This window comes from Falco punctatus (assembly GCF_963210335.1).
Source record: "Falco punctatus genome assembly, chromosome: Z".
NCBI lineage: Eukaryota > Metazoa > Chordata > Aves > Falconiformes > Falconidae > Falco > Falco punctatus.
This window is the reverse complement of record NC_137586.1, coordinates 85,181,734-85,207,137: the sequence shown is the minus strand read 5'-3', so window position 1 is coordinate 85,207,137 and position 25,404 is coordinate 85,181,734. Positions and strand designations below refer to the sequence as shown.

The 25,404-nt window shown below is 53.9% G+C and overlaps 1 protein-coding gene across 3 annotated transcripts; it reads left to right on the top strand.

The window, feature by feature from the left end:
- The first annotated feature begins 12 nt into the window (after positions 1-12).
- Positions 13-24,159, top strand: FBXO10 (F-box protein 10). 3 transcript variants are annotated; one of them, XM_080372483.1, is made up of 11 exons: positions 13-553; positions 2,360-2,950; positions 6,628-7,476; positions 9,662-9,811; positions 10,742-10,878; positions 16,844-16,914; positions 17,531-17,683; positions 18,981-19,256; positions 19,489-19,799; positions 22,348-22,538; positions 23,819-24,159. In XM_080372483.1, exons 2-11 carry the CDS (start codon positions 2,366-2,368, stop codon positions 23,982-23,984), a joined length of 2,889 nt encoding a protein of 962 aa, XP_080228609.1. In that variant the 5' UTR covers positions 13-553; positions 2,360-2,365; the 3' UTR covers positions 23,985-24,159. The 3 variants fall into 3 exon arrangements, with proteins under 3 accessions (XP_080228609.1, XP_080228610.1, XP_080228608.1); XM_080372484.1 differs by having other exon boundaries at positions 423-582; XM_080372482.1 differs by having other exon boundaries at positions 423-1,924; positions 22,360-22,538.
- The last annotated feature ends 1,245 nt before the right edge of the window (positions 24,160-25,404 follow it).

Sequence of the window (25,404 nt, the reverse complement as noted above, 5' to 3'; positions counted from 1 at the left end):
GGGGCGTCGGGTCTCTCCGCCCCTCCCCAGCACTCGACCAATCAGCGGCTCCGCGCCCAAGCTCCTCCCCCGGGGCGGGGCGGGGCCGAGCCGAGCGCGGCCGGCGGCGGGCCGGGCAGCTTCGAGCGGGCTGCGCTCTCTGCCGTGTGGCCGGGGCGCCGCCAGCTCCCGGTGGCTCTGTGTCCGCGCCGGGAAGGGCTGCCGCCTGTCGTTGGGGTCCCCGCCCCGGTTGTCCGTCCTCCGCCTCCCCCCCCCGCCGGTAGGCTCCGGGCGCGTCTCCTCCGCGCAGCCCCGCTGGGCAGAGCGCCGGGCCGCAGCGTGTCCCGGGAGTTCTGAGCACCGGCGGGTCCGGAGGGACAGGGCTTGGTCTGCCAGAGGGCCTGGGTACCGGAGCTCTCTCCGGGAGGGAGCCGCGGAGGAAGCGCCGTGCGCTGCGGTCCGAGGGAGAGCGGCTCGGCGGAGCCTCTGCACCGGTTTCGTCTTTCTCCAGCTCCGCAGCCGCCAGCGCCGCCCCGGGTTTGTGCCGCCCCTCGCGCAGAGGCTCCGGGATCAGGTACCGTGGCCGGTGATTAACTTTTAGGAGTAAGTAGCAATGGCTCGGGTTTATTTTTCCCGTTTGTATTGCGAAGTTTAACGGGAAGGCTTATTACAATCCGACCCATAACCGTAAGCCTGCGAAAGGGAGAGCGATGGCAAAGAGAAAGTGCTGAGCGCTGTGCCCATTGCCATTGCAGTGCCGCGGGAACGGACGCCGACACGGGAAGAGTTCTGAGCAGAACCGGAGGGTGAAGGCTTCATCTCACACTTAAAGCAGGCACGATGCTCAGCGCTTTCTCTTTGCCGTTGCTCTCCCTTTCACAGGCTTATCGTTACGGGTTGAACTGTAATCGTTTAAGAGGTTCCAGCTCTCTGGAAGCAGAAGTAAAATTCCCCATGGCTGGTCAAAGAATATTTTTTCAAAGCGTGAAGTGCTCGCCTGCCTTGCTAGCGTGCATCCCTGAGAGAAGAAAGGGAGCCTGGTTCCTGGTTGCTTTTAACAGCATCATATGAGAGGTGAACCCTGGCATTAGAGCGTAACCACACTCCTTGCCCGAGTGCGTTTCCTGGCACGCGAGTGGGCATGAGCTGGCAGTGGTGGGGTAGGCAGGGGCAAAGCCAAAACTGCCGGGTGTGGGGTCAGAGCTGCTCCTGCCAGCAAAGGCTGTTGTGACCGTTCAGCTGACCTGAAACCAGCTTGTGGACATACGTGCTTTTTTGTGTTGTTCATAGGGCTCCCGCTGCACTGGAGCACTGATCCCTGGCTGCTGTGAACTGGAGAACGTGCATGAAGCGGGCTGCGTCAGGGGGGAATGCTAATAGATGGTGGAGTTCCCTGTTTTGTATTATTGTCTTTCTGGTCACTGATAATAACGCTTCTACTCTCAAATACCAAGTGATAAATTCTGTGAGGTACCTCCCTGTTTTGTGAAGCTGCTTGTCTGACACTTTCTGGAGAGTGCTGGGAGGTCACCAAGCACACGGGGCATCAGGAGGCTCCACTGCTGCATGCACCGGGTAGGGGACAGCGTAGGAAGCGGGGGCTGAAATCCTGCAATCAGGAGCAGTATCGTGCCCCTGGCAGCCACCGTTTCTCAGGGCAGGGCATGGGGAATGATGCTGGGCAGGTGGTGGCTTGAGTTGGAGCAGAGGGGCACGGTCTTGCATGCCACCAGCAGCAGTGGCCTCATGCCAGGGTGGGATCAGGTGTTGGGGCTCCATTAGGAGCTGTGCCCGCTTTGCTGGTGCTGCAGTCGTGAATGCTTTCTTCTTCTCCATCCCTCCTCTGCTCGGAGGGTGCTGCTGGTGTCCCTGTGTGCTGGGCCACGGCATGAACTCAGCCTCTGGAGAAAGCCTCACGCCTTTCCTAACGAGCCCTGCATCCCAGGTAGGGCCATCAGGCTGGGCTTGGGGGGCTCGCAGCGCAGCCCTCTCCCCCACAGCACGGTCCTGTGAGCCCCACTGCTGAGGGATGTGCACAGCCTTGGAGCCCCAGGGTTAAGCCACAAAGTTTTAAGTGCCCCGAAAAATGGCAGCTTGTTGGGGTGTTGCGGGGCTGGCAGGAGACGGAGGGAAGGGCCGTGGTGGTGGGGGCCAAGATGGTGGAGGGAGGTGGGCCTGCCTCTGGCTGGCTGTGTCTCTGGAGAGGCAAGTGCCGTGGGGGCTGCTGTGTCCCCCTGCCCCGACTCCACCTCGCCTCCCACCCCGTGCCCCGGCGCTCTGCGGGCTCGCCGCTGACGCTGTGTCCCATGTCACTGACGCTGTGTCCCATGTCACTGACGCTGTGTCCCATGTCACTGACGCTGTGTCCCATCCTTGGCAGGTGCTGATGGAGGCCGACAGCTTGCCCGTGGAGCTGTGGCAGCTCATCTTATCCTACCTGTGCCTCCCTGACCTGGGCCGCTGCAGCTCGGTCTGCAGGGCCTGGAACGAGCTCGTCCTCAGCCTGGACAGGACGCGCTGGCGGCAGCTCTGCCTGAGCTTCCTGGAGCACAGGCACCCGCACTGGCCCGTCCAGCCGGACGTGGAGCCGCAGTCCTGGAGGGACACCTTCAAGCAGCACTACCTGGCCTCCAAAACCTGGACCAAAACCACCCAAGCCCTGGAATCCTCCAACTGCCTCTCCCTTTTCCAGAGGAGGAAGGGCCGTCGCCGGCTCTGCGTTGGCGCAGTGGCTGAGTTCAGCAGCCTGCGGGCTGCCCTGGCTGTCGCCAGCCCCTACGACCGGCTGGTGCTGCTGCCCGGCGTGCACGAGGAGCACAGCGAGGTGCTGCTGAAGGTGCCTGTGGAGGTCGTGGGGCAGGGCAAGCTGGGGAAGGTGGTGCTGCTGGCAAGCATCAACCAGCACTGCCCCACCGCCCGCCTCTGCAACATGGTCTTCATGCCGGCCCGCTTCACCTCGGTGCTTTACAAGGTGAGGCTCAGCGGAGCGGGGGCAGCAGGGATGGCAAGGCCGCCGAGGTGGCACGGCCCAGGGGGGTCCCCAGCCTGCAAGCGTTGGGAGGGCGTGACGAGGGGTCTGCGGGGCTCCCTGATGCATGGGGGCTGGGGGCTTCGTCCTCAGAATGTCTCCGCTTGATTGCAGGCTGCCGCAGATGCCGCACAGATCACTACTAGCAAGAATAAGAATGCTTTTGATTAATAAAGCAAACACATATAAATATATACATGCATATATTTTCATATATTTATATACATGCATGTATATATTTGTATGCCCATCTCGGGCTATTAGAAATTACTGTCAGCAATCAATAGTACAGTATCAATGAATAGTATGAGAGCAGTCAGTAATAGAAACAATCAGTCATACAGCAACAACCAACGTTACGGCAGCAAGCAAGCAGGTAAATACTAGTAGGTAAATACTAGTAGGTAAATGTCTGCAAACTCACCACCAACACAGCAGCCGACATGCTTATGATAGATTATTTGGATATGCGGTACAGGTATGGATAGAGTCAGATAGATTTCAGAAGGGGCCAAACTGTCACAGGTGAATTATTAAGAGAGGTCATGGTTGTGGGGTAAGCTACAAAGGCTATGCTAATGGTTAAATGATGATCAAATTATAATTAATCGATGATTGAATGGCAGTTAAATGGTAATCAAATAGTAATTAAGCAATAATTGACGGGTAGTGAAGCACTGACTTGACAGTGATTTGACACTGATTAAAATGATGATTTAAATGATAATTTAGACCGTGGTCAAAGACTCTACTATTTATTACGACACTTTCTAATAATTAAGCTGCAGCCAGATATATAAATGTTGGTAGCATACAATATACTTTTAGGCCTTAATGTAAAAGGTTGCTTGCCTTGTTATAGGTATCAAACACCGGGTAGGGGTCTCTCAGCCTCAAAGAGTAACCTGGAGGTCACTGCTCAAGGAATGTCACCACCGTGCAGCCTGCTGCCATACAGGAGGGCTCGGTGGGCTCATGAGGCTGCATATTTGTACAGTACAAAGTGCTGGACTTGTAGGCAATCCCCTCTTTGGTGTTTGTGCAGGTGCGCAGCTGTAGCAGTTTTAGTTTTGTCTGGTCCCAGCTCAGGCTGGTGCTGTTAGCTCCTGGTAAGACATGGCCTAGACTCCTTAGTCCCTGAGAAGGTCTGGCCTGGCACTGTTCTGGTGGCGTGCACAGCAGGGCTGACTTCAGCAAGGACTACTTGGTGCTGCCTGAACCCAAGTACCGTTCGCTCGGTCAGAGGCACACAGCCATCACAGCATCCCAGGCGGGTACCCAGCCATCCCAGAGGTGGGAGGGCAAACCAACCCAACCCCAAAAGTGGGGCCAGAGGGGACTGGCGAGGTAACAGAGTCTTGCATCTTTGTGTTGCAGTCCGAGATCTCACAGCAGGTTCATGCAGAGAGTTCAGCCAGTTTAGTAAAGGGAAAATACGTGCAGGGTGGGATGTTCTCAGAGAGAGAAGGCTCCGTTTTGGATAAAAATAAGTGTTTAAGAGGCTGTGGAACACCACCATTTTGAGCAACCAACAGATGCTGTTCATTTCCACTTTTCACTTGGAGTAGCCAATGGATGATGATGGTTTTGGGTTTTCAGAGCAATTTTATTTTCCTAGACTGTTCCAGTTTTCCAGATGAAAAGTTGCTATTACAGTCCCTGTTTTTTTGCACTTACTGGTGGTATCCCAGGATGCCTATGGGATCCTGAGATATTTTTTTTTTCAATACCTGGCTGCACTGCAGAGGCACAGCTGTGCTTCTCGAAGATGTTTCTGGCTCCCAGCTCCCAGGCTGGCAGATGTTTTCCTTTGTTCAGTGATCTTCCCCTTCTCCCCAGCTGCTGTTCCGACTGTCCTCATGGTGAGGTGGCCCAAGAGGCTGGACACGGGAGCCAGCATTGCCCACAATGCGTTCCACACCAGCCCTGCTGCCCCAAAAACCAGTTGCTGCTGCTGTGTGCTCTGCCCTTAGTGTGGACTGGGTGCCCTTGGCCAGGATGCCCAGGGTCTTCTCCGGAGCTAAGCCAGGGCATGGAATCACAGGCACAGTCCTGCTGCTGTGGTCCACCCTGACAACACCTTGGTCCCCGTGGACAGCTGCTGACTGGTCCAGAGTGGGATGTGCCCAGTGTGAGTGCCGCAGCTGTGGGCTGCGCCTCTACAAATGAGCCCTTCCTTGTGATGAGTCAGCCCATCACTGGTTATGATTTATAGTTTCATTTCCTTTCACCGTTTTATTGTTGTGACGTATTGAACTTAATCAGTCTGAAAGTCCAGGGTGATGGTACGGCCCTTCACCTGCTGTTAGTGGAATGAGGGAGTTTTCTCCCAAATCCATCAATGAAAAACTAAAAAGCAAACTTAACGCCAATCCTACTGGCAGTCATTAAAACCCTGTGAGTTGCAATTTCAGAAGGGCTTTCACAAACAGCCTCTCAGAAGCTGAGTGGATTGCATCCCTTCTAATTACCTTTTTTTTTTAATTAAAAAAAAAAGGGAAGGTATGATTCAGTCCAGAGCAGGCTAGCGGTCTGAAGGGATTTCTGTATAGTTATCTTTGAGTACAAATAAATGCATTTCAAAACATCTTTGCAGTATGACCACTTCTGAGAGTACTCAAGGCTGAAGACAAATCTTAGGACAGCATTTTGGCTGCAAACTCTGGAAATCTCTGTAAAATTGCCCCAGTCACCTGTCAGAAGTGAAGCTTTTAATGTGGTGCACTAGGCAGTTGCGGGATGACCTGGGGAGAAAAAAGAACAATTTAGGAGATTCCTAACCAAATTAGGAGCACAGCGAAATTCCAAGCACGCTATTCAGCTTTTCTGACCTGGCTCCTCTGTACCTTGTTCAGTTTCTGTTGGCCTTTTCTGTAGGTAAGCAGAGACTTGCCCTGCCATAAATTGCCCTGTGCATTGCGTTGCAAAGCAGGAAGGCCATGGTAGGGATGGCTCCATTCTGCCAGTTAGGTGGGAAACCACAGCCAGGGAACAAGGTGTTGGTGGTGTTTCTCCTGCTGCAGTGCCACAGCACGATGCCTGCGCAGCAGCATGGCACAAACTTTGACCTGTTGCTTTGCACTTGATGCATCGTGGGTGCAGCATCCTTCCACCAAGTTTGCTAACGGCTCTGGGTTGAATTGTATCTCTGCAGGCCAACCAAGCAATGTTTGATGTCATCTTACCTGCCGCTGCACCCAGTAACCCCCTGAGTCCATTAAACGATGCCAGCTGGCAAATACGCATCTCTGAAGGTTGCAAACTCCTCTGTGTAGGGAGCTTTGCTAAGGTTTAGTAATCTTAGCACATCTGGTCCCTGTCTGCTCCCATGCGTGACTGCTGGGCCTTGCTGAGACTGCAAAGCTGTGTCTTGTTGGGGAAGTTAAGGAAATATTGCCAGCAGGGAAGAAAGTTAGTGGTTATCGCTTGTTGCAAGATGCTTGCTAACTCAGCTCGCAGCGCTGCATCTGTGCCTCGGTGAACTTGTTGCATTTGTGACACCTGAATGCGTATTGCATTTGTGACTGTGAGCTTGTTTCCTGTGCAAAGACTTCATGGTACATCCAGGACTGCTTTTTCTTGCTTTGTGCAGTGGTCTCACCTTGTGCTTACTCTTCCAGACAACTTCAGGCTATGTCCAGTTTGACAATTGCAACTTTGAAAGCGGGCAGCTGCAGATCCATGCACCGGGGACATGCCAGGTGAAGTTCTGCACCTTCGCCCAGTCCAGCATCCACCTCCGCAGTGTGGCCCTCTGTGTCCTGGAGAACTGTGAGTTCATTGGTAGTGAGAATGCCTCCGTAATTGTGGAGGGCTACCCGAGCTCTGACCGTAACTGGGCCTGCAAGCACCTGGCCATGCTGGCCAAGTCCTGCGCAGCATCCGTGTGGGAGCCCTGCCCAGCTGGCTGCCCTGTGGCCAAGCAGGATGGCTGGGGAGAATCACTGCTGGAGCCAGTGAGGATGTGCGAGATTGTCATAGGGGAAGAACGAAGCAGCTTCATCTCTACTGTGGGTGCTCAGGCTCTGCTTGGCTCGGCCCAGGAGGACACTGAATTCAGAGAGAACCTTCAGGCAGCAAAGGAGGAGGAGTACCTGGCCCTTGACTCAAACTCCAGTGACAGTGACTTAAGCAGCGACGATGAAGAGGATGCTCGGGCTGCATACAAACTGCCTTATCAAGCCCACAGCCTCAGTCACACACTTGCTGATGTCACAGACAGCAGGCTTCAAAGCGACAGGCTGCATGCCCTTCAGACGGACCTTAAGCTCAAGTCTCTGCAGCAGGAGCTGCAACAGGACAAGGAGGCCCAGTCTCTGGCCAGCTCTCTGCAAGGCTGCATCATCCGCCAGTGCCTTTTCAGGGATGGAAAGGGAGGAATATTAATTTATTCACGAGGGCAAGCGAAACTGGAAGGAAGCATCTTCAGGCATCTGACCTACGCAGTGCGCTGCATACAAAACAGTAAGGTGCTGTGAAGACTACTGTGAGCCTTCTTCCTTCCCCCTCCTGCTCCACCAGCATCACTGTTACTACGCATTGCTTGGGTTATCCAGCCCAAAAGAAAGTCCGGGCATGTGCTGCCGCCCGCTTTCTGTGTGCAGCAGTATCGTTCATTGCAATTGGAGGTGTTAACTTGGTGACATCTTGGGGTCACGTAGTCAGGCCTGCTCTACCTGTAAATTAAACTCTTGCCCTGTACAAGTGCTGCCGACAAAGGTGTTGTCATCACCTTTGCTGCTCCCCACGCAGCCTGTACCACAGATGTAGGAACTTGGAGACTGCCATGGTCAGTCCTGCTTTCTTCAGGAGAGCCTTCGGGGTGGGTGCCTGCTGCAGGTAGAGGCAGAGATTTTGGCCGGGGACACAGTGCTGAACTCAAGTTTTTCCTTCAGCGTAGCAGCGTCTAACCCTGTGCTTGCCCACAGCTCTCCACTTCTGTGCCTGTGCTCTCCTTCAGACAGGACAGTGGTCGTGAGGGCTGGAGGGTGACCCCCCCCACTGCCAAAATCCCCATTGCTGGTGGTGTTGGGAGGGCTCGGGAAGCCCCTCTCCAGGTGCCTGCCCAGGGCAATATTATCTCTACCACTTGGCTGAGGCAGCACAGGATTCAGGCCTATTTTTCAGTCTTACTGCTTTGAAATCCTGCACACAAAAGTTTTGTGCGGTGGGAAGAAGGGGAATGTTTTTCCGCCTGGTTCTGGGAAAGGGCTTTGCCGTGATGGTGCTAGCTCCCCATCTGCAGTCCCCACAGGACTGCAGAGCACTGGTGCCTGTGCAGAAACACTTTGCTGCTTGGCAGCGGAGAATTCTTTCCGGGGGATACCCGTACCAGAGGTATGCACTTTGGACTGCGTTCTGGTTTTATTCCCTTCGGTTTGCTTCCAGTTCACTCAGCAGCCTGCTCGTAACTGGGAGCAAATGGCAGGGAGATGAGACCAGCTCAGCTGCTGCTATCAGTGAGAATTTTCTCAACTGGGAATTGGCTCTTGACGGGAGGTGGGTGTCAGAGCATCAGGCAACAGGAGACAGTGAAATGCTTGGCTGTGAGATGGGGGCAAGGCGCAATGTGAAGCGGGAGCACTGCAGGTGTCCTTGCACGGTCAGGACCCTAAAGCACAGGACAAGCCTCGGCCAGGGTCTGCTGTGTGGGGACTTGGCTGTAGCGGGTGTCTGCACTTCTCGCCTCCTGTAACTCCCTCCTCACACAGCCAAGTACGACTGATGAAGACAGGCAACTGCCAAGTCCTGCTGAGTTCCACAGGCAGTGGAAAGATTGAAAGAAGCACCTTTCTGGACTGAGCAAATAAAAGGAAATATAATTTCTGATCTGCGTTGCTTGTTGAAGTGGGATATGCAAAAGCAATTTGTAGGTTATCTGTTAGCACTTGTAAGACACGGATTTCAGACGGGATTTTGTTTGGCTAGAAAATACTAAAGGACTGCTGCTGCATAAATATTGAAACTAGTTATTTGCTTAGAGGAAACTAAGTTGTTTCAGTTTGCTGGCTGGGACATTTCCGTCCCCAGACGGCAGAATCTTTGTTCTGAAGGTGCAAGGCGATGGACAGGTCGCGTGCTGAGCACGTGTGCTGTAGTGCACTGGCCTGGTCAGCTTCGTGGGAGACTCATGGGAGGTTCGGTGGCATTTGACATGTCACCTCCAAGCAGCTCCGTACCGCGAGAGAGTCAGGAGGCGGTGTGTTGCTGACTGCGTATCTGCAGACTGGTCTGTCACACTAAGAGCGGTGCGGAGATGGGATGGGAACCGGTCGCTCGCTGTTGTCGGGGGTGTGCAAGTGCAAGGCAGCGAAGGAAGCCATCGAGCCTACCTGAACGTAGGCTTTGTCAAGTGGAGGGATGCGTCAAGTCAAGAGTGTATCTTTGCTCTGGCTGCGCAGCCCCGACCGCTGCAGGTCCCCAGTCTCTAAAGGGACCAACGCCAGTGGGTAATGCCGAATGGGCTTAACCGTGGCGCTTGCCCACATGCGCTGATCTTCCTTTCAGCTGGTCTGTGTGCCTGGCACACCTCGGGTTGCAGGAGAGGCAGAGAGGTCATAGATGCACAGAAGCTGCAGGAGAGAGCGCTACGCCCTGTGGTCATGTCCTCTTCCTTGTCTGAACTTCAGCTACGGGTGCTTCTCTTGCCTGCAGGTTATCATGCTGAGGAATGACATCCACCATTGCAAAGCCTCGGGAATATTCCTGCGCCTGTTGGCAGGAGGCCTGATCGCGGACAACAACATTCATTCAAACTGTGAGGCTGGAGTGGACATTCGTAAGGGGGCTAACCCCCTTGTTCTGGTACGTACTCCTCCAAGCCGTGCTGGAGGGCACTGCACTCTCTCTCTCTCTCTCTCTCTCTCTCTCTCACACTATTTCTCTCCAAGGGGCAGCAGGGATCCATCTCCGGGTTATAGAAGACACCTTCTGTTAGTTTTGCCCTTCAGCCTGTTCCTTAGGATTTTGTTGACGAATTAACGAATTCAGCGAGGGCAAGGCACAGTAAAGTGCCGCCTGATGGTACATGCGTGGTCTCCTGCTCTGTTTAATGGTCTGTGTCTTAAAATCCCTGCATATAGAGGGGATGCTCCCCTGTCGAATGAGCACCTCTCCGTAACGAATGAACTCACGCAAGCAAGGTAGTAAATGGGCACTGTACCGTGAATTGTTTCTCCCACCATGTTGTCTATCCTGGGACTTGGTTGGAGGGTCTCAGCTCTCTGCTCAGCCTCAGGCAGGATGGGAGCAGCAGCCCCGCTCTCCGGCAGCATAGCTTTTCCTCCAAACTGGTAGCGTTCCCAGCTGGGCAGCAGGTTGACCTTGTCCCTGTTTACTGAACGCTGTGTTTTTAGCCATCCTCGAAGGAACTAGGGCCTCACCATGCGGGGGGGAGGCAGAGATACAGATACAAACTGCCATCCCAGTGACCCTGTGGCCGCACTGAGCTCTCCATGTGAGCTGTGCACAGAAGCTGCTGGTGGAAGAAGAGGCTGCAGACATGACGGGAAGGGAAATTTTGAGTACTAGAACCCCAAAGCAGGGTAAAAGTGACATGTGCCTTGACCGTTTGAGAGTGCTTTCTTCGAAGGTGGATTAATTACCCTTCTGATCTTTTCCCCAGCCGGGAGCCGTTGCTTTTCTCTGTGGTTGCTGCCTCCTCTTGCTCACTTTTGAGTGACCTTCCTTCCTTTTGCTTTTATTCTCTCTACATGTTCAAAAATAAAACCGTAGTGCAATAAGATACACAGTGGCCTTCGCTCAGGCATTGTCGTCGTTGGCAACGGAAAAGGCATCATCCGTAGCAATCAGATCTATGGGAATAAAGAAGCTGGCATTTATATTCTGTATAATGGAAACCCTGCTGTGAGGTATGTTCGCTAGCACTGACCTCTCTATCTCCTTCATCTGGTCAGAATTATTCCTCCCACTGTGCACACTTTTCTTCTCTCTTTTTTTCTTTTTTTTTTTTCTTTTTTTTTTTCCCTATCCCCAGCGTAGAGCAGAAATAGGACAATGGTGCACTAGTGCCTTTCTATGACTTCCCTCTATCTGTTTGCTCCACCCAGGTCTTTGCCAAGTGCCAGTCCTGGGTTTTCCCCCTGGATCTGAGGAGGCATAGGCTGTGCTCAAGATGAACAGCTCACACATGTCATGGTGCTCTTTGCAGGAAAAGGGGAAACAGTTCGCGGCACTCCAGTCGTTGTTACTCCAATTCACCTTTCTGCTTTAAACACCTGGAGCTACTAACTTCTGTGTGTTTAATACCATTTGATTTAGATGTTAGTATTGGTGTCTGGCAGGCTTTCTTCAGGTTCAATGCTTTGTATCCACTGGTAGCACTGAACCCAGAAATGACATGGCAGGTGTAGCGTGGTATTGCTTGCAGATGTGAGGGGCATCTCATCTGTACTACCACCCCCTCCTACCTCTCGCTGTGCCTGTGAGGGACCTGGAATAGGCATGCGACAACTCACAGTCACGCTACGGAGCAGGGAGAGGCACAAAGGGAAGAGAATGGTTGCCCCTCCTAGCTAGGATGCGGGTATTGATGCTGGAAGTATTGATAATTAACAGCGCCTTAGCCTTGAGTCCTGCAGACCTAATGAAAGCAGCTTCTTGCAGGTTTCATGATCCGCACGCAGAGCTGCTGAGGTTTAGACAGGCTGCCCATACGGACATTTAAGAACAGGTTACCGAGGCATTTAGTCTTGTCTGGGACCTGGAGAAGTCTGCGCCAGACATACGAGCCCTTGAAAGCACAGGGGTCAGCGCTGGGCTTTCCAACACAGGATGCCGAAACTGTGGGAGAAGTATTAATTTCTGAGAAAAGCGGTGGTGTAGTGGCAGGGATAGAGAGATTTACTAGCTATTCTGAGCTCTGTACTGCCTCGCAACATCGTTTGCAACCCTGGTTTACGCCTTGTGACTAACGTATGAGCGTCTGTGCTCAGTGGCACGTAGGAGGCGATGGGGGGGAGGCAGGGAGGAAGCTCGGTGGGAAGAAATTTTTTTTTTTTTTTTTTTTTTTTTTTGCCTGACCAGTTACCCGTTTTGGAGGAGCCCCTCTGCTCCGCTTGGGCATGCTGCTGTGTGCTGCCTTTCTTCTGTGCTGACTTGAGGCAGGCTCTGGCGCTGGCTGAGGCTGCGTACGCCAGGGCTGGCCTGGCGGTGCCATGTGCAACTGTTGGCCACGGGGCTCAAACGGGGTCTGTCAGCGTGCCTGGGGCTCACTAGCAGGTTGGTGTGTGCAGCTGCAGGCAGGCAGGGCTGGCAGAAGGGGCATGTTCAGGGTGGGAGTAATGTCCTTTGCTGGGTCCCTTTTCCACAGCTGGTAACAGAATGTTTTGCCCATTCCCAAGAGCTGCAAGCCCAGCTCCATCCTGCGTTTCTGCCCGCCTAGGGGACAGGTTTCAGCGGGGCATTGCGAGGCGCTCCTTGCAGAAAGCAGGGAAGTGTCCTGAGAAGTGTGACAGCCACCTGGGTGCCAAGTACCATTTTTTTAACCATAATACCGGCCCTCGGGCACGTGTGTCTTACAATCAGAGGTACTCCCTGGAGCAGCTAAAAAGTTTTTTTGGGTAAGACTGTGTCCCCCGCTGTGCTGAGGCCAGGGCTGGGAGGTGCAGAGTGTGACGGTGCCTAGTGGTGCGAGGCTACCGCCTGCTCCCGGGACTTCGGCAGCTGGGAGCCCCTGCCTTGTGCTGCTGGGGAGTTGCCTCTGGGATGGTTTCACAGCTTCTCGTCCTCCATACCCTCACGGCTGCTGGTGCGAGTGTGGATTTCAAGTACAGGTGCCTTGTGCACTTACCTGGTCCGTCTTTCTAGAGGCAGGTGCATGCGAGCCCACAAGCAGCTTTCCATTCTCTGTGTGGCACTGATAGCCTGCGCTGCTCTGCCTGACGGGCTGGGGTGGCCCCTGCTCTGCCTGCACTTGTCCCTGGGGCAGGACAGCAGTGTGAAGGGCTGCGCCCACCCCTGCACTCCCAGCCAGCGCCGGTGACGGCATGGCACAGGCACTGCTTTCCCACCCTGGCACCCTGCTAGAGAATAATAAAATGGTTTGGGTTGGAGGGGACCTTAACAGTCATCTAGTCCCACCCCCCCTGCGTGGCCAGGGACACCCCCCCCCCCCCAGCCCAGGCTGCTCCCAGCCCCATCCAGCCTGGCCTCGAGCCCCCCCAGGGATGGGGCACCCACAGCTGCTCCGGGCAACATGTTCCAGCACCTCACCACCCTCACAAGTACAGAATTCCTTCTTGTAGCTAATCTAAATCTCCCGTCTTTTAGTTTGAAAACATTACCCCTTGCCCCATTGCTACAGGCCCTACTAAAAAGTCTCTTCCTTTCCTCTTCCTTTCCTCTTCCTTTCCTCTTCCTTTCCTCTTCCTTTCCTCTTCCTTTCCTCTTCCTTTCCTCTTCCTTTCCTCTTCCTTTCCTCTTCCTTTCCTCTTCCTTTCCTCTTCCTTTCCTCTTCCTTTCCTCTTCCTTTCCTCTTCCTTTCCTCTTCCTTTCCTCTTCCTTTCCTCTTCCTTTCCTCTTCCTTTCCTCTTCCTTTCCTCTTCCTTTCCTCTTCCTTTCCTCTTCCTTTCCTCTTCCTTTCCTCTTCCTTTCCTCTTCCTTTCCTCTTCCTTTCCTCTTCCTTTCCTCTTCCTTTCCTCTTCCTTTCCTCTTCCTTTCCTCTTCCTTTCCTCTTCCTTTCCTCTTCCTTTCCTCTTCCTTTCCTCTTCCTTTCCTCTTCCTTTCCTCTTCCTTTCCTCTTCCTTTCCTCTTCCTTTCCTCTTCCTTTCCTCTTCCTTTCCTCTTCCTTTCCTCTTCCTTTCCTCTTCCTTTCCTCTTCCTTTCCTCTTCCTTTCCTCTTCCTTTCCTCTTCCTTTCCTCTTCCTTTCCTCTTCCTTTCCTCTTCCTTTCCTCTTCCTTTCCTCTTCCTTTCCTCTTCCTTTCCTCTTCCTTTCCTCTTCCTTTCCTCTTCCTTTCCTCTTCCTTTCCTCTTCCTTTCCTCTTCCTTTCCTCTTCCTTTCCTCTTCCTTTCCTCTTCCTTTCCTCTTCCTTTCCTCTTCCTTTCCTCTTCCTTTCCTCTTCCTTTCCTCTTCCTTTCCTCTTCCTTTCCTCTTCCTTTCCTCTTCCTTTCCTCTTCCTTTCCTCTTCCTTTCCTCTTCCTTTCCTCTTCCTTTCCTCTTCCTTTCCTCTTCCTTTCCTCTTCCTTTCCTCTTCCTTTCCTCTTCCTTTCCTCTTCCTTTCCTCTTCCTTTCCTCTTCCTTTCCTCTTCCTTTCCTCTTCCTTTCCTCTTCCTTTCCTCTTCCTTTCCTCTTCCTTTCCTCTTCCTTTCCTCTTCCTTTCCTCTTCCTTTCCTCTTCCTTTCCTCTTCCTTTCCTCTTCCTTTCCTCTTCCTTTCCTCTTCCTTTCCTCTTCCTTTCCTCTTCCTTTCCTCTTCCTTTCCTCTTCCTTTCCTCTTCCTTTCCTCTTCCTTTCCTCTTCCTTTCCTCTTCCTTTCCTCTTCCTTTCCTCTTCCTTTCCTCTTCCTTTCCTCTTCCTTTCCTCTTCCTTTCCTCTTCCTTTCCTCTTCCTTTCCTCTTCCTTTCCTCTTCCTTTCCTCTTCCTTTCCTCTTCCTTTCCTCTTCCTTTCCTCTTCCTTTCCTCTTCCTTTCCTCTTCCTTTCCTCTTCCTTTCCTCTTCCTTTCCTCTTCCTTTCCTCTTCCTTTCCTCTTCCTTTCCTCTTCCTTTCCTCCTCCTTTCCTCCTCCTTTCCTCCTCCTTTCCTCCTCCTTTCCTCCTCCTTTCCTCCTCCTTTCCTCCTCCTTTCCTCCTCCTTTCCTCCTCCTTTCCTCCTCCTTTCCTCCTCCTTTCCTCCTCCTTTCCTCCTCCTTTCCTCCTCCTTTCCTCCTCCTTTCCTCCTCCTTTCCTCCTCCTTTCCTCCTCCTTTCCTCCTCCTTTCCTCCTCCTTTCCTCCTCCTTTCCTCCTCCTTTCCTCCTCCTTTCCTCCTCCTTTCCTCCTCCTTTCCTCCTCCTTTCCTCCTCCTTTCCTCCTCCTTTCCTCCTCCTTTCCTCCTCCTTTCCTCCTCCTTTCCTCCTCCTTTCCTCCTCCTTTCCTCCTCCTTTCCTCCTCCTTTCCTCCTCCTTTCCTCCTCCTTTCCTCCTCCTTTCCTCCTCCTTTCCTCCTCCTTTCCTCCTCCTTTCCTCCTCCTTTCCTCCTCCTTTCCTCCTCCTTTCCTCCTCCTTTCCTCCTCCTTTCCTCCTCCTTTCCTCCTCCTTTCCTCCTCCTTTCCTCCTCCTTTCCTCCTCCTTTCCTCCTCCTTTCCTCCTCCTTTCCTCCTCCTTTCCTCCTCCTTTCCTCCTCCTTTCCTCCTCCTTTCCTCCTCCTTTCCTCCTCCTTTCCTCCTCCTTTCCTCCTCCTTTCCTCCTCCTTTCCTCCTCCTTTCCTCCTCCTTTCCTCCTCCTTTCCTCCTCCTTTCCTCCTCCTTTCCTCCTCCTTTCCTCCTCCTTTCCTCCTCCTTTCCTCCTCCTTTCCTCCTCCTTTCCTCCTCCTTTCCTCCTCCTTTCCTCCTCCTTTCCTCCTCCTTTCCTCCTCCTTTCCTCCTCCTTTCCTCCTCCTTTCCTCCTCCTTTCCTCCTCCTTTCCTCCTCCTTTCCTCCTCCTTTCCTCCTCCTTTCCTCCTCCTTTCCTCCTCCTTTCCTCCTCCTTTCCTCCTCCTTTCCTCCTCCTTTCCTCCTCCTTTCCTCCTCCTTTCCTCCTCCTTTCCTCCTCCTTTCCTCCTCCTTTCCTCCTCCTTTCCTCCTCCTTTCCTCCTCCTTTCCTCCTCCTTTCCTCCTCCTTTCCTCCTCCTTTCCTCCTCCTTTCCTCCTCCTTTCCTCCTCCCCCCTTCAAGTTCTGAAAAGCTACTTTAAGGTCTCCCCAGAGCTTTCTCTTCTCCAGGCTGAACAGCCCCAACTCTCTCAGCCTGTCTCCATAGGAGAGGTGCTTTAGCCCCCTGACCATCTTCGTGGTCCCTCTGCTTCCTTCACAGCCCGGAGGGAACGGAGCCATCTCCAGTGAGCGCTCCTGAGTGGGGCCGGGGCAGGGTCCATGCTTGGTTGGTTGGTCCTTTTGCTTTGCGATCAACCTGATTGCTCTCTTGCTCTGATCCTCAGCAGCATGCCAGAGATTTGGGGTCGCGTTGTGTTGGAGGAGTTGGTGGTGGCCTTGGGGCTCCTGGGCTTTGTTCCTTCTGACAGGTGGTAGGTGGGAGCCCAGGGGACAGCAAGTGACGCCTCCTGTCAGGTGTGACGGGGCTCATGTGCTCTCCAGGCTGTTGTTCACAGCGTGGCGCTGCCTCTGCTCCTGCTGTTGTCCTTAACATTTCCCACCATCAACCAACGATCGCTGGATGCCTGCTGGCTTCAGGGCTTGGAAGCTGTTGGAGCAGCAGTCCCATGGATGATAAAGCCTCTTGGCTCCTCCCATGATGTGGAGTGGGGAGACCTTGGCTGAACAGAGAACTGGGCTGACGTGGTGGCCACTTTGATGTTCACGAGCACCTCCTGCTCTTCCCTTACTGATGCATGTTTCTCTGTGCCTCTTTTTGTGCTTTCGCCTCCTTCAAAATGGTTTGGCTGTCAGTCCCTCAGCTCTGCTTCGCATGTACCCCTTCCTCACTGTGCTTCCCCTCTTGCTGCACTTCGCTGCGTAGCCGCCCCATGCCCACCTCTCACTGCTGGCCACAGGCAACAGGCTGTGACAAGTTGCCAGCCAGGGAGACTGGTGCCTCCGCAGAGACCTGCTGCTGCGCTGGCTGGCATCGGTGCAAACCATGAACAGGCAACACTGCAGCTGGTAACTTTCTTTTCTTCTCCTACCTCAGTGGGAACCATATTTTCCAGGGATTGGCTGCTGGAATAGCAGTGAATGAGAATGGGAGAGGCCAGATCACAGGTATTGGAATGGAAATGGCATTGTTATGCCCAGTTTGTTTCTATACAAAGCCTCTGTGTTTGTTTGATTGCAAAATTTATCTTGTGGCTCTTGGGTGACTTCAGGTGCACTAATCCCCTGGTTTGCATTTTCTAGTTGGCCTTTCTGCCATTACGGAGGTAGCATGCCTTTCCGCAGCATGCCTTTCCGCAGCATGCCTTTCCGCAGCGTGTCCTCCAAATTCCTGTTTCTTTTGTCTCTGGCCCAGCTGGGACATGGAACTGTGCTCCAGAGCTATCTGCCACATGGACTGCATTTTTTTTTTCCCCTCCCATGCTGATAAGCTAAAGCTGTGAATGATGTTTCCTGCTGTTGTGGCACCTCTGGGTGGTTTTCCACTCTGCCCTGCACCTTGGAGGACAGGGAGGTGGTGGTTACTGGAACTGCTAATGACTGGTGTCCTGTGCGAGAGAGCATTGCCAGGGGAATGGGGGAAAAGGGAAGCTCCTGGGGCTTGGGCTCTGCCACAGGCAATGGGAGCTTTTCGGTGGGGCCAGGTCTCAGCTTGCCAGGTCTCCTTGCTCTTCCGTGGGCAGGAGGCCCGTGTGGTCACCCCATCCTCCCTGCCTGGCCTTAGGGAACATCATCTGCGAGAACCAGTGGGGTGGAGTGGACATCCGCCATGGTGGTGACCCCATCCTCAGGAACAACCTCATCTCCTGCGGCCACTCAGACGGCGTGGTGGTGGGTGAGCGCGGGAAGGGCCTCATCGAAGGAAACGCCATTTACAGTAAGGAAGCTTGGGTGGAGAACGATTCTCACCTTCTCCCTCATCCCCCTGTCCTCTTGGGCTTGCTGGGCTGTCCTCTACCTCCAGTGAGCTCTGGAGCAGTGGTGGGTGCCCAGGAGGCTTGACCGGGAACGGCACCAGACCCAGCCCAGCACAAGCCCTGCTCCAGAGGTTGTGCCACCAGCACTGCAGGGCTGTGGCTCTTGAGGGGCTATCTCCTCACTGAGGAGACCACCACTTTGTCTCTAGTGGAAGGCAGGAGCTTCCTCTGAGCCCTGAGAGGGAAACCAGCCTTGCACCATTGCCCTTGTGCAGGACAGGGTTGCAGGAGGGGATGTGCGGTCCCTACGGGATGTGGGGAGCCACAGCTGCTGCTGTCCTGCATCCCACTAACCGGGGGCCAGAGGAGTCTGGCAGGACTTAACTGGGCTAAACATCTGCCAAGGTGTAAACCGTCCAGGTGATTTTCTTAGGCAACTGGAAATCACTTTTTTAAAGGGATTTTGAAGTGGCTGCAGAGAGCACGCTGCTGCCAGGGCACAGGTCCGAGTCCTGGAGGGGCTGTGCTCCTCTCTGGCCCTGTTTAGGACAGCGATGGAACGCAAACGGTTACCTAGCATGGCCTGGTGCGCGTCCCCCTGTCCCTCTGTCCCACTAGTAACGCTGGAGGCAGTGGTGGCCAGTAGTGCTGGTGGCCACTGTCAGCCTCTCACAGCAAGTATAGGGCACACAGATAGGGCATTGCCAGAAGTTTCTGGAACAGCAGTGGCTGGGGAAGCAGGAGGGTATTCCTAGGGCCCAGCCACCTGGGCATGGAGAATGTGCCTTGGCCCCCAGGCCAAGCCTCAGGGAAAACCAGCTCGGTGCTCCCTGGCCCCGGAGACTCCCAGTCGTGGAGGAGGAGAGACCGGGACCCATGGGCTTCCAGCAGTGCGGCTGTCCATCTGCAGCAAAGCCAGCCGTCCGTGCAGCCAGCGGGCAGTGGTTTACCTCCTGGTTGCATAAGTTAAACCGGAGGACTCGGGCTGGGGTTGGAGCACGGACAGTGCCAGGAGGCAGTAGAGGTGGGGAAACAAAGGCGCTTAGCTCCCAAACTCAAGGTGGCCCAGTGGGACCGAGCCAGGGTGAAAGGATCTCTGTGAGCCTCTGACGTGTAGGGTTAGCCTTCATGTGTACTCAAAGAGGAGGATGGCCTCTGCCGCACCCGCACTGCGTGTGCGCTACCTGCTGCTCTGGGGCAGGGCTGAGGGTCTCCAAGCACTGCTGAGCTGGTGGGCTATGCCGCCCTGCGCTGCAGGCAACAAGGGCTGTGGCGTGTGGATGATGTCCTCCAGCCTTCCACATCTCATCAACAACCAGATCAGCCACAACGGCATCTATGGGGTGGCACTGTTCTGCCGCAAGGATGAGGCTGGTGACTATCCCCCTGGTCAAGGGGGCAACGAGACCTTCCAGGAGGAGAGGGAGGGTGCCGGTGGGGAGAACGACCCCGACAGCGAGGAGGAGTACCCAGCTGCCCGGCCTCCCATCAGCGTGGCACTGGTGGAGTTGAACAGCATCAACCACAACGGAGGTGAGCTCAGGTCTTTCTCAGCTGCCACTAGGCCAGGAGCACCCTGGAGAAATGGCGTGCTGAGACCTGAGTGTGGGTGGGTTTGTTTTTTTTTTCCTTCAGCTCCCAGTCAGAAAGTCACCCTGTGGCAGAAGAGACTGGGTAGCTTCTAGAAGGAGAAGTGCGTTTGTGGTAGTTACGTATGACTGAGGCTGCACGGTCTTAACCAAGAGATCTTCTTTTTGGTTGGCAGCTGCTGGGTTGCACATCAAGGGCAGCGAAGCGCTCAGCGTCATCGCCAATGTAATCCACGCCAACCACGATGGCGGGGTGGCAGTGCTGCAGAGCAGTCAGCTGACACGCATCACAAACAACAGCATTTGCTGCAACGGCCGGGAAGGTGTGTTGGTCGAGGCCGAGTGCCAGGTGGAGCTGCGTGGCAATGGCATCTATGAGAACCGCAGCCATGGCATCATCTCCAAGGGCGAGGGCGTCGTTGAAGAGAATGACATCATCGGCAACCACAGGTGTGGCCTTCAGATGCTCCAGGCAGCAGACATGAAGGTGAGTCCCGCAGAGCGCTGAGGGGGCACCCGCTTGTGCAGCCCAGGGCTGGGGCAGAGGCAAGACAGAGCCGCCTGCTGCTGCCCTCCCTCCCCGGGCGAGGGGAAGCCAGCAGGCCCCCCGGTTCGCAAGCGGGACAGGAGGGACCACCCTGGCATTGCCAGCAGGAGGAGCGTCCTCGACCCTGCGAACCCTGTGATAGAGGGAGTGTAATTTCCAGGCTACGTTAGAAGCGTGTCCAGCTGACACGGGAAAGTTGTCCCCTCTTTCCCTTGCCATTGGGAGGCTGCGTCTGAAATGTTGCGTCCTGTTTGGGACCTGAAGGTCAAGAGAGAGGTGAAGAAAAGGGAGAGGGTCCACCGCAGAGCTACCAGGATGGGCGAGTGCTGGGATGTGTGACTGCTGAGATGAGGCAGAGGCAGCTGGGCTTGGCTAATCTGGCAAAGAGGAGGCTGAGGAGGATCTAACAGCAGCCCCACCGCTACCTGAAAGGGCAGTCGGAGCCAAAGCCGCCTCAGCAGTGCCAGCAAGGGGTCAACAGCACAAGTGGCAGCGGTCGCCCCACCTTGGGAGGCCCAGGTGGGAGGCTGGGGGAACCTTCTTGCCTCGGAGGGTGGTGCGGCCCTGGGACAGGTCACAGAGGTGTAGGGTCACCGTTCTTGGGGGGGTTTCCAAGCTTTGGAGGACAAAGCCAGGGTTGCCCTGATCTGGTGCTGGAGACAGTCCTATTCCAGAGGTCCCTTCCATCAGCATGCCGTAACTTTGTGTTTTTCTTGGCCAGTCGTTGGGAATAGGCTGGAGGAGGGTCAGCAGAAATTGTTTGAGGGAAGGTGTAGGTGGGAATTAAGTAAATGTTTCTTTTTAATCGGGCCAGCAGTGCAAAACAAGAGCGCACTGCTCACAAGAAACTGATGTTTCTATCCATAGTGTGTTTGAACTGCATCATGTCCTAACATCTGTCAAGAGAGGTTTAGAAGTACTCTGTAGGGCCCAGAAGGATGAGGCGAGTTCTTCCCCTAGCCTCAGCATCGTTGGGTCTGTGCTTACGGTTGCTCAGATGCAGCAGGAAAGCACACTTGTACCAGGGGAGCTGGCCGTGTTACCCCAGTGCACTCGGTGACGGAATGCGCGAGGAGGTTTTTTTAGCAGCAGCGGTTTTTCAGATGGGCAGACACACAGGGGAAGGGCTTGCGTGAGCTCATGACGTTGCTTAGTGGCAACAACAACAAAAAAAAAGAGTAAATTTTCGAAGTCCTATGTCAAGGCTGTATCCTCTCTCGTGGTTTGTCACATCTGTCTGATGTTTAAGCCTTGGTGAAGGGCAGCTCAGTAATCATTTCCCACACGTGGATTCACAGAGGGCTTGTAAGAGACACCTCTCTTCACTCAGAGCAGCAGAGGGATTCCTGTGTGGTTTGGTGCAATGGCATTCAGCAAAGTCCATCTTCTCCAAGGCCTGTCCCCTGTGTTTAAGCGCACGGCACAGTCAAGTGGGTGATCCCATAGGGCTCTGTCGGAGCTTTTGCAGGCTGCGTGAGCTGTGCTGAAGGTCTGGGGTAGCTGGCATCTGAACTGGATTTTTTGGGAAGTTAGATGCAGCATTTCAAGCATCTAACCAGTTCCCCAGGTTACCTCCTGGAGCACAAGGTTGCCTCCATTCTGGTCTTTGTTGAGGGGAAGCCATCATGCATCGAAATGAGAAATGCAATTTAACTCATCATGAAGGACCCCTAAAAAGAGTTTACAGAAAGCCCTGCCAAGCAAATGCTCTGCATGAGTCCTGCAGGGGCTACAAACTCCTTTTGAAAATGATGCCCGTAGAAAAAGATTGTCCTCTGGAGCAGAAGCTAAAAACCACTGCATATTCCATGGTCCCAGCCATCCAGTCTCCTGGAGCACACAGGCAGGATTCATGTTGCAGGGTTCATTTGGGGAGCAGAGTTGGGGGGCGCAGCTCCTTGCTGAAGTACTGGTGATGTCCTGGCACTGTTGTTGCTCGTCCACGCACTGGCAGAGCCCAACAGGTGCCTGAGAGCAGGTGAGATGGTGTGCGGTGCTGGGTGGGAAGGAGCATCACAGCAGCTGTTGCTGTGGATCCAAGGAGAAAGGACCAAACTGATCTTCTAGATGATGGCATGGTGAGAGCTGTGGCCTTGTCTGTCTTGGGAAGAGGAGAATCCTAAGTGCTCTTTTTTTCCGTATAGAAGGACATGACAGCCTACAAGTATGGCCATTCAAAACCTGGAGGGCAAGGAACAGCAGCAGGTTCATATTGCACCAGGGAGTTGGGTACCAGCTGAAGGGAAGCTTGTAGCATCTACCACTGACAGAAGCTGAGCTGCCAGGTTGGGGCCACCAGTAATGTGTAGAAGGCCTTAGGAAAGCTTGTGTGTGCGTGGCTAAAGGACATCCAGTCTGAACCCCTGGTACGCTCCCAGACTGCCAGGGAGTGCCAGTGAGCCTTGCAGAGGAGCTTTGGAGTTTGTTTCTTTGTCGATCAAAGAGCCGTATGAACAATGTCCTTCTGCTTGTGCCATCCCATCTAAAGCTTAATTTGCAGGTGACCAAGAACAGGATCCAGGCCTTTCGGGACTATGGGATTGCTCTCTTTGACGAAGCCAAAGGCCTGGTGCAGGAAAACCTCATTTTCCAAGGAAGATCCAAGAAATTCATTTTGCGACCAATGTCAAATGCAGAAGATTGCATTGTCCAAGACAATGTGCTCACCGTCAAGAAAAGGTAAGGGCCCTAGCACCATGGGGTGGAGTTGTGAGCTCGGAGCCACCGTTGTGCTCCCCTGTTAGGCAAGCACAGGAGGGCTGTGCTATGGAGCGCCTCTTCTCAGCTTCCCATACCTGCTGACCCATGGCACCAGCCCCACATGTGTGGTGAACCACTGCAGGTGACGACTGCAGACCAAGCAGAGCCAGGAGGTTCCTCTTGGGATACCTCTAAAGCCACCAAAGGGGCTTGGATTATTCCTTGGCAGGCTACGTGGGTCTTCATGATGGATGGCCAGATCCGACCCCAGTCTGCATTGGGCTTTTGGTGCTGGTGAGGAGGAGGAGGGTGGCTTCATGCACCAGATTCCACCTCCAGGCTTTTGCCCGGAGCAATGTGAACGGCCAAGGGGAAAATGGATCTTGGAGTGGTTGTTTCTTCCTGGGCTTGATTTAGCTACCCTGGTCTTTGTGCCGGTAGAGGGAGAATGTGTCTTCTGGTGGTCTTCAGAGGTACTGCTGTAGCTGCAGATCTCCAATGGGTGTTGCAAAGCTTCCCTTAGCTGCTTACCGTCACCCAGATCTCAGTGACTCTCACTACAGGCCTTGTTCAAAAAGGGTCACTCTAGAGCTGGACTCTACAACGGATGCCCGAGGGTGGAATGCTGGAGGCCCGTCACCCATACAAGAGCTGGGTATTCAGTGGGTTGTTCTTTTTAGCTAAAAAGATTTGACCTTGACTCTACTCCCTGGGTCCATGGCGTGAGAGAGGACACAGTGAAACTGGAAGACTTGCATTACTGGAGGGAGGTTACATGTGTGGGCCCCCGGGCTGGTGATGCTGTCACTTAGTCTTCCAGACTCCCATAGCATCAGTGTCAAGTGCACTAGAGAGGATTCCCACCACCTCCTCCAGAGCCTTTAGCCTCACGATTCCTCTGTTAGGTTTTCAAATCTGGCTCCCTTACAGCAAGTCTCGGGAGGTCCTAGCACTGAATTTCCTCCTGCAGGTTCCTGACCCATCCCCCTAGAACTTGCAGGCACTTGGAGGTGTTGGCTGTAAAATCACGGGAGGTAGTTTTGCAGTAAAGCAAGATGTTCCATCTCAATTCTCCAACCATTTCTGTCCCGCTTGTGTTTCGGAACAGACGTCGCGTCTGAGCGTTGTGCGCCTGCCAGCGCTGCTCTGCCCCTTCCCTCCCTGATGGGGGAACTTCAAGGGAGTGTTTCTGAGGCGGCTCTGGAAGCACCCTTTCCCCCTGCTCATGGTCACGCATGGGGTGTCTCTCCTTTTCCCAGGTTTGATATGGAGTGCATGCTGATTAACCCCCCAGCACGGCCTCATGTCAGAGGAGGTGTCCTGGGCTCCTGCATGGCAGCTGGTGGTCCGAGGGTTTCCAGCACAACTACCAGGATGGATGGGGGCTGCCACCACCGCAGGAGCATCTTCTGCACCATTCTTTGACTGGATTAGGAGGTTTCTTCCCTGGTTTCTCTGCCTGTCTTTTCTCCAGAGCTGCCGCTGGGAAGCTCTCACAGCTCAGGGATGGGGACCCCTGTTGGACTATACTCCCTTTTCACGAAGGATTTTGCAACTTCAGTGGCACATCACTAAATAAAAAAATAGCTGGGAAAACAGCGTTCGTGTCTTAATGTCTTCCTCTTTGTCCACCGAGATTGCTGCTGGGGTAACTTTACAAGGAAGCAGTTCCTGAGATGGGATGCATTCCCTGGCAGAACCAGCCTGGGCCTCCCCAGCCCAAGCTCTGGACAAGCCTCTCCTCCCGTGGGGCCCATGGCATTATTGATTGGGGAACCAGTTGCTTTGAAGCTCTTTTGGCAGTGACCGTCTGCATTTGTCCTGCATGATCTTACTCAGTCTCTGTGCTGATTCTGACCCGGAAGGGGCACACAGATCAGCGCAGACAGACGGATGTACATGCAGTGCATGTCCCTCCAGCACCCAGACCCGGCTGCCGGCTGCCCAGTACTGCCCCAGGGCCCCAGTCTCTCTGGTTTCTGGCACCAGGACGTATGAGACCCTAGAGCCTGCAGCATCCCCCCTCAGCAGACCAGGTGGACAGAGGGGGTGCAGGAGCGGGCTGGAAACTAGGACCATGCGTGGCAATCAGTTAGCTGAGGGGAATGTGCTCGAGCTTGTCTCGACAACAATTAACATGATGAGGCATGTTTGCAGAGCACAGGGGAGTGGGAGACGGATGGCGCCAAGGAAAGGTAACACCTTGCTGTTAATTGCTGGCAGTTAACCACCAATCAGGGATTGCCTGGTATGCAGTGCTTAGCTTCAAGAACCAATCTGTTTAAAACGCGCAGCTTCTGAAAGTGTATAAAACCTCGTGCTTCTGTACAATAAATTGACATTTGCTTGCATCAAGCTGCGTCCCGTTGACGTGCGGAATTAGACTCTATAACTCGAAAGTTATAAAGTAGGTATGTTTATTGCGCGCAGATGCACGGGGGATCGCTCCTCCACAAGCGTGCATACCCGAAGTGACGAACCATCCCACATTTATACAATGAAACAAATGAATATTCAATTAACGCCTATACATATTTGTTACCTAAACCCCGCTTCGTATGTTAATTAGCTTATCAGTCCGTTTCCTGGAATGTGGTGGTCTTGCAGGTTTGTAGGTGATTCATGTTCTTGTGACCATCCGATCTTCTTCAGCAAGGAAACTTAGCACTCCCTCCCTCTAGATAGCATTGGAATATCTCTCATCCTTTTCTCATTCTTTTTTAAATAGCCCCTTTTGTTAGAGAAAGAAGGGCAGGCGTCTCCCCGTCTCCCCTTTGTTAGAGGAAGAAGGGCAGGCGTCTCCTCAAAACTGTAGTTGTCTCCTCAGAGCTGTGTGCCTATGTGA